This window comes from Perna viridis, chromosome 8, assembly GCF_037379345.1.
Source record: "Perna viridis isolate PV_CMFRI_1.1 ecotype Kerala chromosome 8, ASM3737934v1, whole genome shotgun sequence".
Classification (NCBI taxonomy): Eukaryota; Metazoa; Mollusca; class Bivalvia; order Mytilida; family Mytilidae; genus Perna; species Perna viridis.
The window spans coordinates 33,297,729-33,320,871 of record NC_142452.1 but is presented as its reverse complement, the minus strand read 5'-3'; the positions used below and the strand labels follow the sequence as shown (position 1 = coordinate 33,320,871).

At 31.5% G+C, this 23,143-nt stretch overlaps 1 protein-coding gene across 16 annotated transcripts in view; it reads right to left on the bottom strand.

Annotated features, from left to right (window-relative positions):
- The window catches only part of LOC148610302 (MAP kinase-activating death domain protein-like), a 79,355-nt gene that overhangs the window by 5,302 nt on the left and 50,910 nt on the right, over nucleotides 1–23,143 (bottom strand). For 8 of the 16 annotated variants that reach the window (XM_088542656.1, XM_088542659.1, XM_088542662.1 and 5 more), the window contains 11 exons: nucleotides 23,011–23,112; nucleotides 19,754–20,148; nucleotides 18,998–19,157; nucleotides 18,464–18,584; nucleotides 17,813–18,029; nucleotides 17,018–17,125; nucleotides 16,160–16,324; nucleotides 15,216–15,288; nucleotides 14,086–14,192; nucleotides 5,566–5,638; nucleotides 4,660–4,706 (listed from right to left, as the gene is read on the bottom strand). In XM_088542656.1, the coding sequence (XP_088398782.1) occupies nucleotides 4,660–4,706; nucleotides 5,566–5,638; nucleotides 14,086–14,192; nucleotides 15,216–15,288; nucleotides 16,160–16,324; nucleotides 17,018–17,125; nucleotides 17,813–18,029; nucleotides 18,464–18,584; nucleotides 18,998–19,157; nucleotides 19,754–20,148; nucleotides 23,011–23,112 (1,568 nt within the window). Of the gene's footprint in view, nucleotides 1–2,624; nucleotides 2,695–4,659; nucleotides 4,707–5,565; nucleotides 5,639–5,668; nucleotides 5,789–14,085; nucleotides 14,193–15,215; nucleotides 15,289–16,159; nucleotides 16,325–17,017; nucleotides 17,126–17,812; nucleotides 18,030–18,463; nucleotides 18,585–18,997; nucleotides 19,158–19,753; nucleotides 20,149–23,010; nucleotides 23,113–23,143 lie in introns of those variants that run through there. The other 8 variants (XM_088542658.1, XM_088542661.1, XM_088542660.1 and 5 more) reach the window with 3 other exon arrangements.

Genomic DNA, 23,143 nt, shown 5'->3' with positions numbered 1-23,143 from the left:
TCTGTCTATTGCTAAACTAGTCACTTGTGAATGAGAATGATAACATAGAATATACTCCTGCCCAGAGGCTATCATACACTTAATCCCATTTCATATAGTAAATGTATACACTTGCCTGGACACAAAGGATATTAATATTTCAAATGTAAATTCAATTTCTTAATATTCCACTATTTTTTAGCTGGAAAATTGAAAGTTGAAAAAATACAAACCCCACTTCTCACTCCCAGTCCCCCCCCAAAAAAAAGCCAAATGTCAGTGATTTGATTAATATATGTATCAGCTGAACTATGGTTTATAAATGCTCACACTTAACATGTAAACCTCAAATATGAGCAGAACAGATGAAAACTACCCTTTTCTTATAACTGCTAATTAAGTGCCAGTCTCTGTAAGAATCAGGCAGTGGTTGAAAGAGTATGAAAAATCCCACCATATTGAAAACATAGTTAACTATTTGCAAAATCAAATCAACAAAAAAAAAAAAAGACAAGATTGTCCATATCATTTTGGTAAATCGAGTTATAATTTCATTGAAATGCACTGAAAATGAACAATTCAAGGACAGATAACTGTCAAAAATCTCATTTTTCTAACTTTCTGTTGAAAAATTTCTGAACAAATCATGTAACAGGCAGATCAAATAATGATCTTTTAAATAGATAAAGCATCCTTGAATGAAATGTCAGATCAGTGGATATTTAACATGCATGTTCCTGATTTTTTCCATTTTGCCTGACTCTAACAAATACTTGTACTTCAGGACTGTGGCAGAGGATAGGGAATAACACTGTTATATATCAAAATGGTGAAATGAACGCCAAATCTGCTAAATGAATCACCTAATTAATGCATATATTGCCGAAAAATAATACGTTCTTACACCAGCCTCTTTTGAAGATCTGGAAATTCTTCCACAACTGTAAGAAATTTTGTTTTTTGGTGACTGAAGCACAGTGGAAATAGTAGAAGAAATTCCAGGTCTTCAATATATGACGAGTGTAAGAACATATTTCTTCTATTTTACAGCCAAAAGCTGTATAATTACAATAAAGGTCAATGAGTTACATGTATTTGCATAAAATATGTGATGTATTACTGGGCGCTGGTTAACCATATGCAGTTAACAGTAATCACACAAAAGTTTTTTGTATAAATTGAATATATTAACATACAGTGTCATACAAAGATGTGGACCTTCCTATAACAAGTTGGAATTATTCATAGACTCTCTTGTAATTTACAGGACTACTTTTACTTTGCATGTTACGATTGGCTATTTTACCCGTGACAGACATGACCGTGTGCACCTGTCTGTCACAGATAAACAATGAAAATGGAAAAACAGTTTTTTATTGGTTACCAATTCATATTCTTTTCTTTGTATTGAAATTCAAAATGAAATGAAAAATTACTATCAGAAGCTTTGCTGAAAAAATTCATACCCCAAAATTCAACATGTTTTAGGACCTTAACTAAGTATCAGACTTTAATTTTAATAAATGTTTTTGAACAAATAATTCATTTAGCAGATTTATCAATATCAAAAGCAAACAGTAAATATTAGTATTGGTATATAAACTGGTACACCTTCTGAAACATGAAACATTCCAAATTCTGATTGAACATGATTCACAGTGTGTTACAATGACAAAGAGGATACAAATCTTTCAAACTCATCTTCTTTTCTTAGTACTCCAGACTTTTTCATATGAAAAAATTCTGAAGTCAAAAAGACTAAAGTTGAATTGAATCCCGCAGTATGGAATACCTATAATTTGACCTCTGTCAAGATATCAATCAAATAGCTGTGGTCAATAGTTTATATTTGGAAAATCGTATGAAAAATTAAAGGCGGACAGACACTAAGATCACTTTATACCTCCCACATAGCAGGGGGTATAATTATTAAACAAATTTTGAAAAATAAAAAAAAATAAATAAAAATTTGGAGAAAAAAAATTATATGGAAGATGAAAAATTGGTGTAACATGAGGCATAAATATCTGACATGTTGCAGATATATAATTCACAGGATAAACACTTACAATTCAAATGATACACATACACAAAAGTAAATTTTAATATGACGTCTTCATATCGTCAAACAGTATATGTCAGTACAACCCCACCTTTAGCGCCCGCGCACTGTCACTGTCGCTTCAAGACAAAACCCTCATTTGAAAACGTTAATGCGATGATTTAACAGCTGAGAGAGGTTATCTAATTGAAATCAATTATATGAATACACACATTTAACACACACAATGACATAAATATACAAATTTAATCCAACTTCCGTAAGGGGGAGGTTAAACGGAGCAGCCACTATTTTGGCTATGCCTAGGGAAAGTTTCGTCACAAAAATTACCATATTTGTCATATTAGAAAAGAAATAATTCCTTCCTGAGGTACATTTGTACTCATTTTAATATGGGTATTAAATACTCGAATATAAATGCTGTACCCATGTTAAAATGAGTACAAATCTACTTCCTCCACATATTATTTTTTAGATGTACCATAAATTAAAATATGGAATGTTTCAACTTTCAGTAGGTGTACAGGTAAATATATATGAATATCAACATTAATATGCATGAGGAGGAACTAAATATGCATACACTAATCTGACTCCAGTCTAGCTATCTGAACAGCAATTACTCTGTGTAACATCAAAGCTATATGATGAGCCTAGAAATAAAATAAAACCAAACACCCAGTCACAACATTTAGTCATGCAATGATATAGTTGGGAAGGTAGAATGAATCCAACTGGTTCATAAAATTGATATCAAACAACAATTAAAATCACTTACAACATTTCCCCCATCTATATCCAGCCACATATCAAATTTTGAATCAATCTGTGTAGTAAGAACCATGATTTTTTGTGACAAAAAGTTTGAATGTCGGACAGGCAGCCAATTCCATTATACCACCAATTCATTGAGTATAGGGGTGTAATACACTGTATTCACTGTTCCTGGATCTCTCTATCATTTTCTTTACAAATTAGTAAGTCATTAAAAGACCTGAATTGGCCACAGGAAAATTGTTTCTTTGCCTCAAGGATAATTGATGTCAACAATAAAAAAACATTCCAGTAAATGAAATAATTTTCCTATCTGGTAAAGTTTGTTAAACAGCAAAAATTGCTGTTTTTGATTTTTCAAGGGCAGTTTCTTCTAAAATGAGTCTTTTCTTACCAGGTCAGCTAAAACAATGCACGTTTGTCCCATTAAGCACTCAATGACCAGAAACAAGACACAGCATCCTTTCAAATCAAAAGTAAATATTACAAGGAAGGGCTGATCAAGGATTTGATGAAGGGGAGGCAAAATTACGAGAATCAGTATAAAAGGAAACCAGATTATGACATGTTAAATGAATAAATATGATAAATTGCCACATTTAACACAATGTTTAGCAGATTACAATGATTTTTTTTCTTTGAAAAGGGGAGTGTATACCCATTATGCTCTAACCTACATGTAGACTCAACCCAGACAAGAAACAATTGTACCAAGTTTAATGCTGTCAAAGAAGAAACTTCAAGCATGACAGATATGAGGCCTAATTTCAAAATCATGCATATTAAAAAATAAAATATCTTAAAATCAAAGTTAGAACAAGTAACCTTTATGTTACATATATCGCCAATAGATAAATGTTCACAATTTTAGAATTCATTCTTCCTAGCACAGTATTACCAGAAACTGAATGATTTCCATTTGATTAAAGGAAGTCATGATTATCTGATAAATACTGATAGCACATTTTGTAAAAAGAAGACATGAAAATGAAAAATTGTAAATACTTTTGACATAAAGCTGAATTTAATATGATTAACAGTTATTCAATATTCTGTACTAATATTCTTCCATTGCATTGAGAATAGAATCATATCTTTGGTGAGGATCTGGTCACAATTTTTTCTGTATGCAAACCTTTGGGACACCTTATTGTTTTTAAAAATGCAAGTGTAAAAAAATCTCAACAAAAAATCATTGTAAATGGATTTTTCTGAAAAGAACATTAGAGTTCATTTCCAGTGCTTGATGACAATTGGAAGGAAATATTACACAGGAAACTTTCCTTGAAAAAAAAAGAGTAAAATGTTACTTTACTTATATTTTTTTTTATTAAACTAGTACAGAATCTTGATGCCCTATCATTCTAACAGTGAGAATTTACATGTTTAAAAAAAAAAGTAATCTGAAAATTTTCCTTTTTTGATATGACTCTGACTTTTTACAGTTAAGGAGGTAGACCTAGGATAAGGGACACAACTCTTAAAAATCAATGAAACGTTTGTATTCAACATTTTATATCAATCTCATGTTAGCATCAAAGTAACATGGACTGATTTTATTCTGTTTCAAATGAAAGCTTGATCAGCTTTGCTGTAATTGAATATGATACAAACATATCACTGATTTCATGAGTTATGTCCCTTATCCTAGGTCTTCCTTCTTAAGAAAGAACTAATTTCACTTCTTATAATTTACAACACTAAGTTAAAAAAAAATAAGCTAAAGAAAATAGACTGCAAAATCTGTGAGTTGAAGCACAACAAATCAAGCCAAGCCAAAATCATTATTAAACAAATTTTTACATGTAACAACAAAGAATATTTCACAATTTTAAGGAACTCACCATTCTTGACTTGAACTTGTGAGATGTTACTTGCCGATTTTTGGGATCTACAACACGGAAAAAATTCAAAATAAATAAACCATAGTACGTTTCTAACTTTATTTATTTATAAATATATCATAAATAATACATGTAAAATGAATGAAGATAACAAATCTCTCATTTTCTTGACAAAATTTCTTTTTATTTTAAATAATATTCAAATGACAAACCTAGCATTTAAAAGAGGCTTATATTAATATAATGAACATTATATTACATGTTCCAAATGATGAGTTTATTATAAATCAGCTATAAACATGATTTTTTAATATACATTATCAGGAATTGATTAACAATCACATCATGGTTTACTTTTAATGACAATATAATTCCAGAAATTATAGAAAAACAACAAAATGACACAAAAACACAACAAAGACAAAATATTCAAAATTTAAATATCTTATTTTTCATTTTAACAAAACCCTATGTTAAAAATCTAATTTAAATATCAATAAGATCCTCAGATGTAAATTTGAAATTTCAGGAAAGTGACAGTTCACCTGAAAGTAATTCTGGAAATGCTAATCTGTTTTCTATATAGTCTTATTATTCTACAACAACTACTACACGACAAGTACACGTAACGACACAATATCTAATGCAACAAAATAAACACTAGTTATAGGAACAGTTTCTTCTGAAACAAAACAATAGAAAAACCAGATAAAGAAAGGAGCTTAAGGAATTGAACGTTTGCTTACGTTACCAGAAACCAATGAAATTTGTCACCTTGACCACCACTTGGTCAAGGTCAAATTAATAATGCAATCAAAGGTTTCTGGATATCAGACAAACAACACCAACCAGCGACATATAAAAAAGAACGGTAAAAATAAATACTAAATCGAGCCAAAACCTTACCAAATTCCTCAAGAACAAATATTCCTCCCTTCTGTGTGAAACATTTCTTGATACGACTTAGCTCAATAAACAACTGAAATAAAAATATTGAAAGCAACTTAGCTATGGAGTGTCTGGATGTTGACTTACATTTAAGCTCTGGACATTTCCCATTCATATTGGTAAAACAAAACTAACATCATGGCACAGCAACATGAGCAGCATTAGATGTACCATTTCACCACTGAAATGGGAAGTGCCCATTAGAAAACATTTTTTCAGATTGCATCTGCTTTGAGGCAACATTTCCATTAAGTAATACATGTACTGTTAAACATGATTCCAAGTTTCAGTGCAATCTGAAAATAAGTTTTCCAATCCTTACATTGAAAATTTGAATTTGGTAACACTGCTGATTTTTAGACGTTGGATTTGGTAAGGAATGATATAATTTATCAACAAGATATAGGCAACACATGAAAACAAAGAAACATAACTAAAATGTGCTAAAAGGAAAAACAAAGGGTAAGAAAGCACATTGCAATGGTACACACTAAAACAGGTAAACACTACATATACACACACACAAATAAGTCTGCTGGTTTGTCAATGCAACTTTGATACTGAGGTTCATTTATAATATCTTTGAATTTCATTGTTGACAAAAAATTACTCCTCTGTCTCATTCAAATAGCACAATTCTACTTTTTACAATGAAATATATATTTATCATATGATAAATGACAGATAATTGTAGCTTTGCTGAATATTTTTGATACATGTTAATCTTTGATAGATATTGCAATAACTGTACAAGCAGACTTCTTTTATTTTTACAAACTACGATTACCTCAAAATCCTGAATTCCCAAAGAAGTTAGCAAAAGGAAAAGAGAAGAAAATGTTAACACCATTACCACAACAAAAAAACAGCAACACCAGGCAGCAAAATAGTATAATATGACGCTCTTCCTCTTCCACAGTTTCTTTCCATGGGAAGTAAAACTTGGGGGACTTCTCAAACATAATAATTTAAAGGACTTTCTCAAATATGATAATTTTCTGTAAAGATATCCAACCTATGATGCATTGTTAGGAATGTGGCTTCTTGTTCTAAAATTAAAAATCTAAGGATGGTAGCAAAAATAAAACAAGAAAATACAGGTCTAAATTATAATGCATAAGGATTATATGTCAAACACTGAGAATCAAAATAAATTTTGGAAATTAAATGAAGGTATTTAATATAGGACATATACGAAGTATGCTTTCATTTTTCTACAAATGATTCATTTGTGGTCATTTATTAAAGTGCTCTTAAAAAAACAGTAAAAAAAATAATAAATAAATAACTTTAAATGGTAAGTTAAATATGAAAATCTCAAACTGTTGATATCAACAGAGTGGAATAAATATCATATATGGCTAAATAGCTCAGCATTAGCACTTAATATTTTGCTTTTGGTGTTAATGAAGAAGAAGGTTGTAGCAGGGTAAAAAGAAACGAACATGCAACATGTAATATTATTCAGCCAATCCCAAACATCTTACAACAATCATATCTTTACCCCATCATCCGTTTTCTTTAAAATTTCATTAAATTTATTCTAAAATTTTCAAGACAATTCAGAAAATTACATACAATTCAAATAGCATTTCATTCAAACATTGACAGCATCTTGCTTTCTCACATGAACATACAAATAAATGACAAAGATACTCAAGATCAACTAATGTAGGAAAAATCATGCAATTGTCTTTCTTTTTTTTCTTTTCAAGCACCGATCATGCAAAACTATCTACACTGGAATACATTGTAACTTAAATAGAACAAAACAAAATTATTTTCTAAAGAACCTATTATTCTTTTTAAGCAGCAATAAATAAATTACAATTTGGCACTGATAATAATTATTCTACTGTAGCAAGTGTTGCCCACAGACCTCTACTTTCTAAAAAAAATATATATTGGATGTTATTCAATCCAAGTCCTACAGTGCATAATGCAAGGTTACTGATAACACAATTTTTTTTATGCTAACAAGGGTAAAGAAGGTTATGAACTAAAGAAAAATGTCATGAGAATAGATTTTACAGTCTAACACATATACTAACAGTCAAGCATGGCTACGTTATATTATATTATATTATATATACATTTCATAGGCTTACTTTATATTGTATTGTATATGTACATCACAGGGCTATGCTATATTCTATTGTATACATATTTTTCACAGGCCTACTTTATATTCTATCATACATATATTTCACAGGGCTATGTTATATTTTATTGTATATACATTTCACAGACCTACATTATATTCTACTGCATTTATATATCACAGGGCACATAAATATCCAAACAGATTCTGAGCTGACTTCAAGGACCATACCTAACTCTCAAGAATTTGTCGTAGCTCAAACTTTTTTTTTCAAGCCTGTGCAAAATCATTTCAATATAAGGATCTTTTCATGATCAGCAGAATATGTAAGTTGATTTGTAACAAGCTTTCTGATTGGTTAGTTTCCATTGAGCAAACCAGGTTGATCAGTGATAATCTGCATTAATGTTATTTAAACAAAAATTCCCAAACAAAACAATATTATGCTTGATTTTTAATAACACTCAGCAAGTTAAAACATGAAGTTGCATGTGTTGTCGTGCTGGGTATACCCTCATTATGTAAAAAAAAACAACATCTTTTTAAAGACAAAGAAACTTTAGAAAAGCATGACAAAACAAAAACATTATCTATAACCAAGCAATACAAGCTCACATACCAAAAATCATTTAAGTACTGTGAAAGTCATTTATTTAAGTACCGTTTTTCATGATTACAGGAAAAAATTTTTGTTTGTAGATTCTTGAATTGCAGTTTATCAAATCAACTAAAACCATGAAAATTGATACTCAACAAACAATAATGCTTCTACAGTATCTCACAGAAGCATTACAAAATTTTCGTCAAAAAACATTGAAGGAGATCCAAATTTTCGATAACACACTCTAATACAAAACATTGCCTTAATATCTACTAGAGTTACAAAAAAAACATAAAAGAAAAAAAACCATTACAGAAAAGACTGACTAAGAAAAGCAATTTAATTTCCCATTCATCACTAAGTTGGTAGGGACTAAAGAAATATGCATTGATGTCGTAGTACATCCCTACTTAAACGGCAATTCTGCAAAACAGAAAATGGATACAGCACAGAAATAGAAATTGTTTATAACTTATTCCCCATCTACATAAAGCCAAATACCAAATTTGAAGTCTCTCCATTTGTTGAGGGTTGCAATAACTGCAGGGGATGTTGGGACAGACGGACAGACAAGATGAAACCTGACTACTAGTTCTAAAATCAAAGAACTCATTAAGCATAAGTGAAATTGTATCATCAATTAATATTATAAGAAGAAAAACCTTGATGCATTGAGACTATTTATGAACTCTTCAACTATTACTTGTTCTTGAATAAAGAAGTATTGAGTATTGATCTTTCATGTGTGACTTTTCTTGCATACGAGATCAAAAGAATATGTGACTTTTGTGGCAACAGATGTGTTAATTATATTTCAAAAGGTCTGATATATAGCCTTATATAAGGAGAAAAGGTTTAGGTGTACCTAAAAAATACATTACAGTCGAACCTCAATGTGTCAAACTAGGAAGAGTCAAAATCTTGGATTACTCGAACTAATTTCAAAGTCTCAGCAAAACTCCCCTTACTCCAATACATTTTTACTTTGGATGACTGGAACTCAGAATCCAAATCTCGCAAAACTTGAGATTTTAAATCAGTCCCCTCCATAGATTTTTGAGGTTAATTAACCCTGATGTGTCAAAGTCAACTAATTAGTCAGAAAACTGATTGCTTAATTACAAACCATGATCAAAGTGTTTTTTTTACAAACTTAATTACAAACTATTAGCAAGGCTTTTCATAATAATAAAAAATTACAGATGAATTGTATTGGTATCTGAACATTAAAAGTAAACATCAAACAGACGATAGTTAGTATGTTATTTAATTATTACATTTGTTTCGCTTGTGAATCTGAAAGTTTATCAAAGTAATGAAGAGCACATGGTTTGACGATATACCCGAATGTGAGTCAATAAAAGCAGCATTCCATATACACATGAAGTTTTCAATGTAGAAAAAAAAAATAAGATGGAAATTTACCAAAACACTAATTGCCGTTAAGTATTTAAAATATGACATACAAGACACAAAACAGTATCCTCTGACATGAAATGCAAGACCTCACGAAGTACTGTGTAAAGTGAGTACATGTACATGTACAAGCACAATAAATGATGTAAATACAGAAAAAAAAAATCATTGACCAAACTATTTCCGGATTATACTCGACTTTTGATGACTTGAACCTCGGATAACTCAGCATCTTTGCCTGGTCCCTTCCATTTCGACTTAACAAGGTTCGACTGTATTTCCATTTTTACAAATTGATAAATGAAGTGGGGGTGGCTTCAATTGATGTTAATTCAGAATTTAAAAAATATTCAAAAAAGGCTGTACACTAGTCAAGAGCACCTAATATATTTAAAAGAAAGTGGAACAGGGAAAAAAATTGAACTTATCAGGTTACAGTCACAAACAAAAACCAGAATTAAATAAACAGTAAAATAATGAAATATCACAGTATACCTTAGATTTGATACAGACAGCAAATATCTGCTCAAATTAAAAGACAGAGTAATCAAGTGAACCAAGATTCTAGCAAAAATCAAAAGAATGTAAACCAGGGAGACCAGACAAGGAAAACAGACATACACAACAAAGATCATAAAATAACCAAAATATCAAATACAACGCAACAAAAGTAAATGAGCAACACAGACTCTAAGAGCATGGATCAGGTACACCAGTAGGGTAAGCGTCCTCTGCTTTTCTAGAAACACCTGCCGAGTTGCTCATAACAAGAGGCTCCCAGGAGCCTGAATCGCTCATCAGGTTAAAGTTTATCTTTTAAGGGCAATAAATTTAACAAGGAGTTATCCAACAATATTTTTGACTCAAGAAGACTTTGGTAGGACCATCATAAGGATCATTTCAGCAATAGAAAGAATCTTTCTATTATAGTTTTCAAGATATTGGCTGAAAACTGTTAAAAAAAAAAAACACATCATTTTTTCATCGTTCAAGGACAATAACTCTTATAAGAAATCACCTGGCAACTTTGATCCCTGAAAAATTTTGAAGGCCTTATAATGAGGGTAATTTCAGCTATAGAAATAATTTTGCTAAACTTCACGGTTTTGGAGATATATGCGAAAAACTACTGTCTTACCCCTTTGTTCTATTTCTAGTAATGATAGCCATGTTTTTTCGACAGATTTAAAATCCCCACATCAGTTATATGCTCAATACCCACATTCATACAAAGTTTGGTTCCAATTGGTCAAGTAGTGTTAGAAGAGAAGATTTTTTAAAGAAATAACATTACATATGGCAAAAAAAAAACATTGAAAAAGGGCAATAACTCCCACATGGCTAAACAGATTATAATGAAAATTTGACCACAGATTGATCTTATCATGCTAAAAACTTTCACCCTGTCAGAATTTGGCTAAACCTAATGACTTTGGAGATATATGCAAAAAACTACTGTCTGACCCCTATGTTCTATTATAAGTAACAGCGGCCATGTTTTTCAACCATTCAAAAATCCCAACAAATATTCTATGCAGGATACCCCAAAGAACATTCATATCAAGTTTGATTTCAATTGGTCAAGTAGTGTCAGAGGAGAAGAGTTTTGAAAAATTGTTAACGATGACGATGGACGACGACGGATGCCAAGTGATGGCAATAGCTCACATGGCACTCTGCCAGGTAAGCTAAAAAATCAGAAGAAAGTTATCCAAAATATCTGCAAGGTCTTGAAAAATAGTCATAAAAACTATGTATAGAAGATGGAAAGTGGTGGTGGCATACAAAATGTCTCTAAAAACATCTGTGAAATCTTCAATTATTTTACTTTCTAAGACATCAAACAAAAACATGTACAGACCTTTCCTGTCTGAACTTTCTCACAACAGACAAAAGATTAAGGCACCTTTATGGCAAAACATGTGTTAGCTGTGTAGACACAATAGTAGTTACAGCATTTACAGAATTATAAAGGGCATCATTACAAACGATTAACCTTTGAATTTATTTGCGGGTTGAAACAATGCATGATTCATAGATCACACTTTATTGTAAACAAACTTTCGTTAAACTTAGACATTTAAGTGCTAAATACCTCACTTAAATCATGGTCAATATCCTTCATTAACACCTTCTAAAATTTTCAATAACAAAGAGTAATCAAGGGAACCAACGTTATAGCAATTAGTGAATAATAACTAATATTTCTGTCATTTGAACTACAGAGTTCTGGTTCATATAAGGGAATCTTTAAAAACCAATACTTGAGCATAAAGTTGCATTCATTGTTATTTTAGGTATACCCCTACTTGTACAAGAAATTAATTTCAGACAACAATTTCATTCACTTACAATGTATGCCCTATCTACACAGAGCCACATTATAAATTTGAAATCAATCCACCCATTGAGAGCAAAGATAATTGCAAAAACAATTGGACAGATGGAATGACAAACAGACAGACAGACAAGGTGATTCTGATATCATTGACCTCAATGAGTTGGGATATAACAATACATGTACTGCTCAAAAATGATTCGATGGTACTGACTTTAAGGCTGACATTTTATTATTAAGAGGCAGATAAAGAATTTCATATTAAGGGATGTTAATAGAAGGTTATGTGAAGACAGGCAAGAATATTTTTGGAGCAGAATGGTGAAGATTATGACACGACCTCTTGCAAAAAAAAAATTTCCCCAAGTTTAAGGAGCCCGGGCCGGGGCATACAACCATTCCACCCCACATTAATCCAAGCTTGATTATGAATTTTAATTGTAAAAAGTCAGTAACAGGAAATACTAAACTTGTTCTAAGGTTCTAAATTCAAATTTAAGACTGAGATTGTTGTAACATACAATGTAGATGGTGCTACACTAGTATATGACATTAGTTGCTGAATTTAACACAGATTATATAAACATAGCATTCCCTACATTCTATTTGCTACCATGACATAGGCTAATCCTGTCCAATAAGACCATCGATCATGCTTAAATAACTTGGTCCTACTTTTATTTTTTTGGGTATTTTTCTTCCTTTTCATTTAGAAAACATTGGTTGATTTATTTACTGATTATTTAAGTACCATTCTGCGTAAGAATCAGGGGTCCTTTTCACAAAAAATCGTAAGAGTAAAATTAGTTGTAAGTTAAGACGTCATAGTCAATAAAAGTATTGTGACGTCATAACTTACGACTAATTTTACTCTTACAAATTTTTGTGAAAAGGACCATAGGCAATGGGTGGCACATCAAATTTCTCAATTTGGTCTTTTTTTGTCTCAAACATGCTCAATACATCCAGAAAACAACTGAAAAGCTATTTAAATTTATCCTGAAGCATCTGTGACATAGATATTTTTTTACTGCTTATAAAGGAAGAAGTGAGGGAAAATTTCTCAGCCATTTTTACATAGTGCATTTCAACTAAATTTAACCTATCAAAATCTTAAAAAACGCAAATTTTTCAATCAATTTTTTTTATTTTTGGAGGTTATAGGGAATAAATACTTGGTTAATGCAATAAAATCTCGAAGTTTTTTTTCCCTTCGTGAGCCACCCCTTCTACACAATTTGCCTGATTCTTAGAAGGAGAAGTACTTAAATCATAACTATAAGCTTAATTAATCATGTACAAATGTAGAAAATTTAACAATCATTTAACAATACAATAAAAAATTATTTCTGCAATGACTTATGAAAAGGGGAGACAACCTAATGAATACAAAACATGTATAGAGGTCTCTAAACTAACTGAACATTCTTGCACACTGAAAAGTATGGTGAAATTTAGCTTTCACACAAGTAGCAGTGGGTTGAAGTGGTTGTCACAAACATATACATTATATAGTATTTGTGCAAATGAGATCAACATACTGTATGGCAGGTTATTTTGGCAAGTGTAAATTTTGGCTATTTTGAGGCAAAAAAGTATGCAAAGAATTAAGCTGATACTAATTTTGCATGGATGCTAAGTGTTGCACTAAATATTATAACTCATAGAAAATATTTCCAAGAATTTATTTGGGTGGTTTCAGGCCTATGGCTACAAAAAGCCAAAATCAGCACCTTGCCAAAAATACCCACTATATGGTATACAAGGGCACTACTAGGCTACTTCCACACAGTTGCAATAAATATTGTAAATCAAAACCACACCTCAAAGCTATAGCACTTTATCTGATTAAAACAGAATTAATCCTGAGATATGAATATATTGAACCAAGAATACGAATTATGAATAGACCTTTCAGTTTTTATTCTATTTAAACAGTTTATAGTTGTATTTGAAATAATGATTTCAAGAAAGTGGGACAACTGTGTGAATGGGTGAGATTTTGATTATTGTGTTTCTTACCTTGCTATTGGCCAGTAACAAGCCAATGCCCTCCATACAGACTTGGAGTAGTCCTCCCTGGCCGGATTTTAAATCTTGGACTGGAAATTCACCTCCAAGTTCAGTGGCTAAACAAAGCAGAGACTGGAGATGTTAAAACTTGAAAAAAAGATGATTTTGTGATTTCGCATATACTCCCCTTATCTCTTAATTTTAAGCAACAACACAGACATATTCACTGAAGAGTTATTGCAATAAAAACCATATTTGAACATCATCTTAAAATTTAGAAAAAGATTTGTAGAGAAGTATATAAAGTATCATATGGAATGAAGTACTGATGTCAGAAGAACAGACAGACAGACAAGTAATTCAATACACCTGAGGGGGGGGGGGGGGGGGCTATGGTTAGGCATGGATATAAAAGCCACACAAATAATAGCAAAATGAGTATGTTATAAAAAAAAATCTGTCTAGAAGAATCCCAATTTACCCTTTGAAAACATTAAACTGTACTCTTTTTTCGAAAATTTCTGAAAGACTGTACATTAAGAAAGCATAAAAAGTAATTTCTTTTTTAAATGTAAAATTATAAAAAATCTCAGATATCTCTGTTCTCAAATACTTAAAGAAAGTATCTAACTGAGTATAAATCAATTCTTCTTTAGTAAAGTTGGGTTTAAAAGAGTAATCAAGGGAACCAAGTTTATAGCGGTAATCAAAAGACTGTAATCCAGGGACAAAGACCAGACGTGGAAAAGTAATACACAACAAAGAACATAAAGTAATTAAATCATACATACAAAGTAACAAAAGTAAATGAGCAACTCGGACTCCACTAAAAACTGGGAGCATGGACCAGGTGCACCGGTAGGGTAAGCGTCCTCTGCTTTTCTAGAAACACCCGCCGAGTTGCTCATAAAAAGTCAAGTCCGGGTAGAATTATTTCTCCACTGCAGATAGGAAAATTAAAATTTCAAGCTTTAGCAAGCATGTTAAAATCTTAATTTTACTATAGAGAGGGGAGAAAATGAATGGACTTAAAGAAAACAGCTTCTCCAATGAAACTGCACACAGAAATTTAACCACCACTTGGTAATTAAAAGGTCGTTTGCACTTTTAACCAAGAATGGGAGAAAAAAGTGACTTGCCTGGTACTTTGCCATTATTTCTAGCAGCAGCTTTTTCCATAGCTTCCTTCACACAGAAGTACAGTTCTCTACACTAAAGTAAAAATTGTTTAAAATTAATGATATTTATCTTACAAAAGTAGCTGTTTTAAAGTTCCAGAAGAAACAAATCCCAGACAACTGAATGTTATCAAAAACATTTCTACCGTAATATGTAAAAGTAAATAATGAACTCTGTTATAATTCAAATAGAAATGTAAAAAAAATAAAACTGTAAAATTTGTATTGTAAAATACATCCTCTATTCGTAACAAAGCTAAGAATTGAAAGTAAAATCAAAGTGAAATTTAAATTTTATGAAACCTGTTCACTCTCTTATATCATGTATATTACAGATGAAAATATACAGTGTGTAAGATGAAACTTCAATTCAATTTCTTTGTCACATGAAGCAATCATATTCATCAATAGAACTTTAATTTTTTACTTTTCTATAGTTGTGTGATAATAGGCTTTGTTCATACAAGTACAAAGGGTCTTAAGTGTAAGCATTTGTAAGAATCAGGCAAATGGGAAAAATCAGAAACATGCATGTCAAAACCCACACATCTGACACTATAATATCACTCAAGGATACTTTCTCTATTTGAAAAGACCATTGTTTGATCTCTGCATCATTGGCTTTGCTCAGAAATTTTTTGATAGAATCTTAGAAAAATGAGGTTATCTTCCATTGAAATGTTCATTTTTAGTGTGTTTCAATGAAATTGTAACTCAATGGTCCAGCATGATATGGAAAATCTTGTCTGTTTTCCTTGATTCCGATGATGCAAATAGTCAAATTACATTATCAAAATGATGGGATTTTTCATACCATATTTCCCCCACTGCCTGATTCTTACAGGGACTGACACTTAAATATTAATTAGTTGTAATTCTTTTAAGGCTTCATTAAAAATACCTACTTTTTTAGTATAGAACTGATTAAGCTGTACTTTCTCCCCATGTTTTCTCCATAGACAGAGAACCTTAGTTTTAGGACAGTAAGTCATATTAACGAGTTTCTCATACCACCATCTATCACATATTGCACTGGTTACACTTCTCAGGATTATACAGTCATCACACACCTACAATGAATACATTAATGGAGTTTTAATGAGCTACAGCAAAATGTCAAGCTTAAAATTTACTCACTTAACCACTTCTGTAAAAATGGAAAGAGGAGACATAGTACAAGGTAACATGCAAAAGCAATATAACAAATAATCCAAGCATTCCCTCCAATAGAAACTGAGAAGTCTGTTAGAGAAAAGTGTTAAAAACAGATGGATGGACAAAGTGGTTGCAATATAGCCCTGCCCCTTACTAATGAGCTCAGGTATAATTAAAGGAGACAATTGTTCTATACAAGGAGATTAAATCAAATTTCTGTAATTTGGATGAAAGTGATATCAGATGAATTGAATACCGATAACTTCTCCATGAAAACCTACTAACCATAACCAAATATATTTTGAAGATCAAACATTCCGGTCCTGAAATGCATGAAATATCTGCCTTAAGAGGTTAAATAACAATCTATCGATCAATATTCTGTAGCTCCACTAAGAAACAAATGCACTGACAAGTCAACTGTGTAGAGCAGTTACATTTCAATGCTGCTACATCTGTTAGAATATCCTCAATATTGTATGTGTCAAACTCAATTAGCATAATTGTTCTTGCCTTATCCCCATTAACAATTGTTTGTTACTCTAAAAAGGATCATAAGTTCTTCTTACACCTAAATGTGGTGAGAATGAGCACTTATTGTCCCTTACCTCCATAAACAGCATATCCCCAGTATTGTCTGTCCCCCAATGTACTGTGAAGGACTGTTTCTGCATAAATCTACTGCCTACTGGCTTCAGGTCAATATCATTGCCATGCTGAATTAGAAATAGAAACTATAGAATAGATTCATGTCAAATCATAAGTTATATACCAATATAACTGAAAAATATGCTAAAGAAAACCATACACTGACATTACATGACATCAAAATATGTATGAACTTGATATGGAACAAGCACATGGAATGCTTTTGTCCTTTCGAAGGATATTGCAGTTCTGAGTTTGTTGATGGGATGGTCTTCTGCATAGTGCATAGCCTTGGAAAGCGAATTATAGGGATTGTAATTCTTGTTTTAGTTTTCTTTTCCATACCAGAATTTTCAATGTAGAACTTATTGAAATCCAAAAACTGATCTGCATTTCACTGTTTACCTTCAGGAACTCAGAGCACTGCATTACAATGCAAAATATTCTATTTATTGCCTTTCTTAACATTTTCATCTCGCAAAATAAATTTATATATTTTTTTTTTTTTCAAAAGAAAGATTTCTGGCTTTTAAAATTTGAATAAACTCACTTTTAATGACAAATACATATGAAATATCCATGCATTTAAATGGTAGACTTAAATCTATTCTTGTGAAACCAGTGAGTCATGTGACAAGATTTCCATAACCAATAGCATGCTTCCTTATCATAACACATCGGGCCCTTATTTTATATCTTACAACAGTGCTTTCTATTAGGAACCAATGCGTGAGTAAATTCAGCTTTAAACTTACCAAATTAGGAATATTATCCAATAAGAAATTAATCTCCTGACTGTATGACAACCCAATATGAGATTTTCCCAGCAGCCTCCTTATCTTCTTCCTCACTTCCTGTTTATGTACCCTCATCATGATCATGAACGCAACCACATTATAAAGAATCACAGACATTAATCGATCTTCATCTTGTTCCAACCTCTTCCTTTCTGAATGTCCTAAGGAATTGTATCTAGAAAAGATGATGGGTTTTGACTTTATAATATTTCTTCACAACAGAGGTATTATGATTAAATTTTAACTTCTACATATATTTCATAAATCAGACAAGGGAGCATTAGAACACATCAAATTGGGACCAAATTTCATTTCAATGCAAAAAGAAATGATTTCCATCTATCTCATAAAACATTCTTTACAGAATGTACCAAATAGCAGGTAATTATCTCAGGTTCCAAATTATGTGATTTGCTCTATGAATCAGGATATCAAAATTTGAACGGTATTTATTTTTCAGGTCCATAGAATCAGTCAATGTAAGATAACTTGAATATCTGTTCTTAAATTTGGTTGGCTTTTATTTTCATTATTCCCTGGACCTCATGAAAGCATAAAAAATAAGAACCTCACAAAAAATTTCCTACTATACGGTATTAATTTTTTTACCTTTCCATCATTTCTCCAGGGCCTTGGTCCATACCAATGATATCCCTCTCCTGGGCCACTGCATCTAAATATACATCCTCCCAAAACTGCATCTGGTCCCATAGTCTAGAGCGGTCTTTACCTGAAAGAAAAAAATTTCTAGATAAACATTCTAAGGGAGAGAATCCAGTCTACATAAATACAATCTCTATGGATTTTGCAATACATATATCTGTCAAATCATTATATACACGTATTTGTCATTGTTATGTTGAATGTTACCTTATTCATATTAAGACTTAATATATGCCAACCTGAATTCTAACTATTCAGTACCAGTCCATATAAAATTCAGACACTGCCTATAGTAAGGTGATTCATGGTGTAGAAAAACCCACCAAACAAACAATTTTTTTTTTTTGGTATTCAGATGCATTATTTTTAGGTAACATTAGTCTATTCTGTATTCAGATCTGCACTTTTGAGAAAATTATACATTCATCTCACATTAAAATCAACCAAATCAAAACCACTAAGAACAGAAAGACTACATACCCTGAAGACCCTCAAATAGGTACATTCTGCCAGTGTCAGGACCATGTGGGACCGGGGAGGTACTGATGACTTTTCCCTCATGGTAGCGATACCCTGCACTAAGAGAACTCTTATTACTCCAGACACTAGGAGATCGGCTTCTCTTGTTGTAGCTTACAATCTGTAAATAGATAACATAGAAATACACATGAAGTAATATAAAATGATGCATTACATTAATATTATTTCAGCATTTGCCTATGAAGGATAGAGCTACTGGTATTTGTAGTAAAATGATATTTGACTTTGTTGATGATGTAGAATATGTGAGACTTCCTATACGCATCAGCATTAAAAATTCAATCACTCACTTCCTAACTGCAAGCGTCATTTAAGATATCATCACTTCCAACAGAAAGATTTTGAGTGAATTTTGATTCAGAGCATCTACTACATCATCTATAGAATGTCTCTGATGCTTCATCCTTATTGTACATATAACCATGCAACGAAAATCCAAATTTTTCACCATACAATAGAATTGAGAGAATGAGTTGATTTATCCTCGATATGTTAGATACTTTTCCTGGTACTTCAACTCAAATTACTATTTATCATGATTATCATGTTAGCAAGTTACATTGTGCTATGTCCAATCTACATGATTTAAGCCAAATCCAGAAAATGACAGACAGACAAACAAATGAACACATATTGAAATTTAAATGCCTAAATCATTATAAGCAGATCAGAAGAATGAGTAATAAGAAAACAAACCCCTGACATCTCCATTTCACTGTCAGACATGGCTCCTCGGATAGAATGATGATTTATTCTCTTTCTCCTTCGTACTCCATCACCATCTGTTTCAGAACTGGAACTTATCAGTGTATTTGCTTCTGATACTTCTGAGTCTATGCTACATCTTTTATCCATACCCTGCTGATTTATCAACTCCTTGTTACGGACAATATGATGTAAAACGTCAGTTGGAGATTTTAAGTCAGTAGTGTCAGTTTTTGTCACTATGATATCACACTGTTGTTGTACTGGTAAGGATTTTGGAGTATTTCTATTCTGGTCGACAATTTGTTTATTTGTTGAGCCTCCATCATTAATTTTCCTAATTTCAATGTTTTCAAATTCCTCTCCATTGACAATTACAGGAGATCCTGAAATTATCAATAAAAATGTAAACATAGAAACAATTATCAAAGTGAGAACAAAATCAAACTCTTTCGCAAAAATTACCTTTCAGAGCATCTAAAAAATCTCCCCCAAATAAATGCTGATGAAATTAGAACTGCTAATCTAAACATAACAGAAATCAAACAGAAGATAAGCAATTTAGAATTACTCAAATCCAAGTTGTTCAAAATTTGAATGATTTGTAATTATTTTTTCAAAACAATTTTGTTTCTCTATCTTTGGAACAGACAAAAAATAGCACAATTAATACTAGTACAATGTATGTGGGTGTACCGAAGAAAAAATTCCCTCTGTATAATACATTTTCATGTATACCTAAAATGTTTTTTGAAAGAATTTAGAAAAAACTGACAATCCTAAATTAGAAGCTAATATTCTATAAACCACAAAAATCTGCAATACTTAAGTAGCACTCCAGTTAAGGATCATGCAAAATGTGATTCATGGGTAAAAAGCCTACATATTTTTATTTTTGATATTTTGTTTGAAATGTCATAGTGAACAGAAATTAACATGTGGTTTTTCATACAACCCGTGCTCTTAGGAGATAAAAATTATATAGAATGCACTGTAGATTTCAAAATTAAGGGAGATAACTCTGTAAATGACACTCAAATACAATAGAATCTACTGGATTTTCAATGTTGATTATCCCCTAAAAGCAGGCAGATTTGAATGAATAATTACACATTTTAAAGAATAGACCCATAAAACAACTTAATTACAAAAATAAAAATATGTAGCCTTTTTTGGGGTGTATCACATTTTTCAGATTTTGCATGATTCTTACAAAGACAGCTACTTAAAACAAATTTATAACTAGTAACAATTCTCTTCATATACATGATACATAAAACATGTTTACAGAGAAATTTGATAGGTAATTATTGGAATGAGTATAAAACATTCACTGAAAGAAAAAAATATAGTTCAGAATATATGTTATATTAATATGCATTTAAGTAGCACTCCACATAAGAATCATGCAAAATGTGATACATGGTTAGAAAGCCTACATATTTTTATTTTTAATATCTTGTTTAAAATGCTTTAGTAAACAGAAATTAACATTTGGTGTTTCATACAACCCGTGCTCATAGGAGATAACAATTGTATAGAATGCACTGTAGATTTCAAAATGAAGGGAGATAACTCTGTAAATGACGCTCAAATACAATAGAATCTATTGGATTTTCAATGTTGATTATCTCCTAAGAGCAGGCAGTTTTGAATGAATAATAACACATTTCATAATATAGACCCATAAAACAATCTAATTACAAAAATAAAAATATGTAGCCTTTTTTGGGGTGTATCACTTTTTTCATATTTTGCATGATTCTTACAAAGACAGCTTCTTAAAATTAATAATACAATTTTCATTCAGCTGCATGCACTGAAAAGAAACAAAAACAAAAAATGATACACAGCATACTATGGTTCAGAATAAAATTAAAAGAAATGTAAATGAAAAAAAAGCGAAACAACAAAGCAATAAATACAACATTGGACAAAACAAATAATGCTTGCACATCCATTAACTTATGAATAAGGTAACTATAATGAAGCCAAGTTCTCTAATGAATGAGGTAAATGAAAAGAAATTTATTAGCAACAGAACACTATGAATAAACTCAAACTGGCAAGCAATGGTAATTATAATCCTAACTAAGGGATAAATTGTTGAGTATAATGTCCTAACTATGAACAGTTCTAACAAACATGGTCATCCTATAGTGCTAACAGGTATGCAGATCCAAGATCATGGAGTTTTGTACCTTTTCTTTCATGTGTTCATTTTCAATTCTTGAATGGAAACAAATTCAAGCTTCCAAAAAGAATGCTAAATTTAACATGCTTGAAGGTTATAGTTTATTTAAACATAAAACTAGTAAATAATGACTTCTAACCATGATATTATACATGTCTATAATTGGTATTACTGCAAGAATCACCCATTGAGCTATAAATGAATGTTAATGGCAGGAGTACAGATTTCAAATTCTCTCATTCTATTCATGCAGTCTGTGTCTTTCCCCCACTAGCCTTGTGCTAGAGTTCAGTTAAAACTGATTTGGGTTAGTGGAAATTCAATGAAATTAGCTAACTTATATTAGAAAGTTGCTGAAATTAAAAAAAAATGGGCAAGTAGCTTAAAAAGTTTTTGGGACAGACTGCTACTGTATACACGTTTACATATTTTCATAATGAGGTACATTCTACACTTTCACACTTATTAAAAATATACTTGAAGTTTACCAAAGAAACACAGGATAGATGAAGATGAGTTTCCCAACCTAGAGCATTCAAAGTTCCTTGGATCTGCATTGTCATAATGACATCACAGGAGTTCATAGACATTGCCAGCTTTGAGCCTCTTTAAATTTATTTATTTTATATTGTATCTGCTAACTTTGCCTAATACTTTCTTTTAAACCACGTTAAGATCTTGAAGAAAAAATATAATTCTTAATCTTAAAACAACTGAAAAATGATATATGATAAAATGCAAATTTTCAGACAAAACAGGTATTTGTGTTTTTTGTGCATCAGGCAAATCACCATTCAAATTTTCATCAAAATGTTGTTTTCCGTTTTTTGTTGTTTTTTTGTTTTTTTACTGATAAAGGGTCAAGAAAAATTCATGAGTCAAAGACTTTATGGAACAATGAAATTTTGGCAAATCAAAAAAACTGGTCACAGGCACTTAATCCCCAGGAACTGGTACTAATGATCTTACATACTTCCTCAAAAGGCTCAGTGCAGGGTTCCGCCTACTTTCACCTGTAGATGGCATAACACCAAGGTAGACAACCAATACTTGCCTGAATCAGTGGACCCAGTAGATAAGTCAGAGTGATGAGAAGACATAGTATGGTGATCAGACCACCAACCTTTATAACCACCAGGGTATAACTCACAACGTCCTGTCAATCAAGTATCATACATGTCACTGAT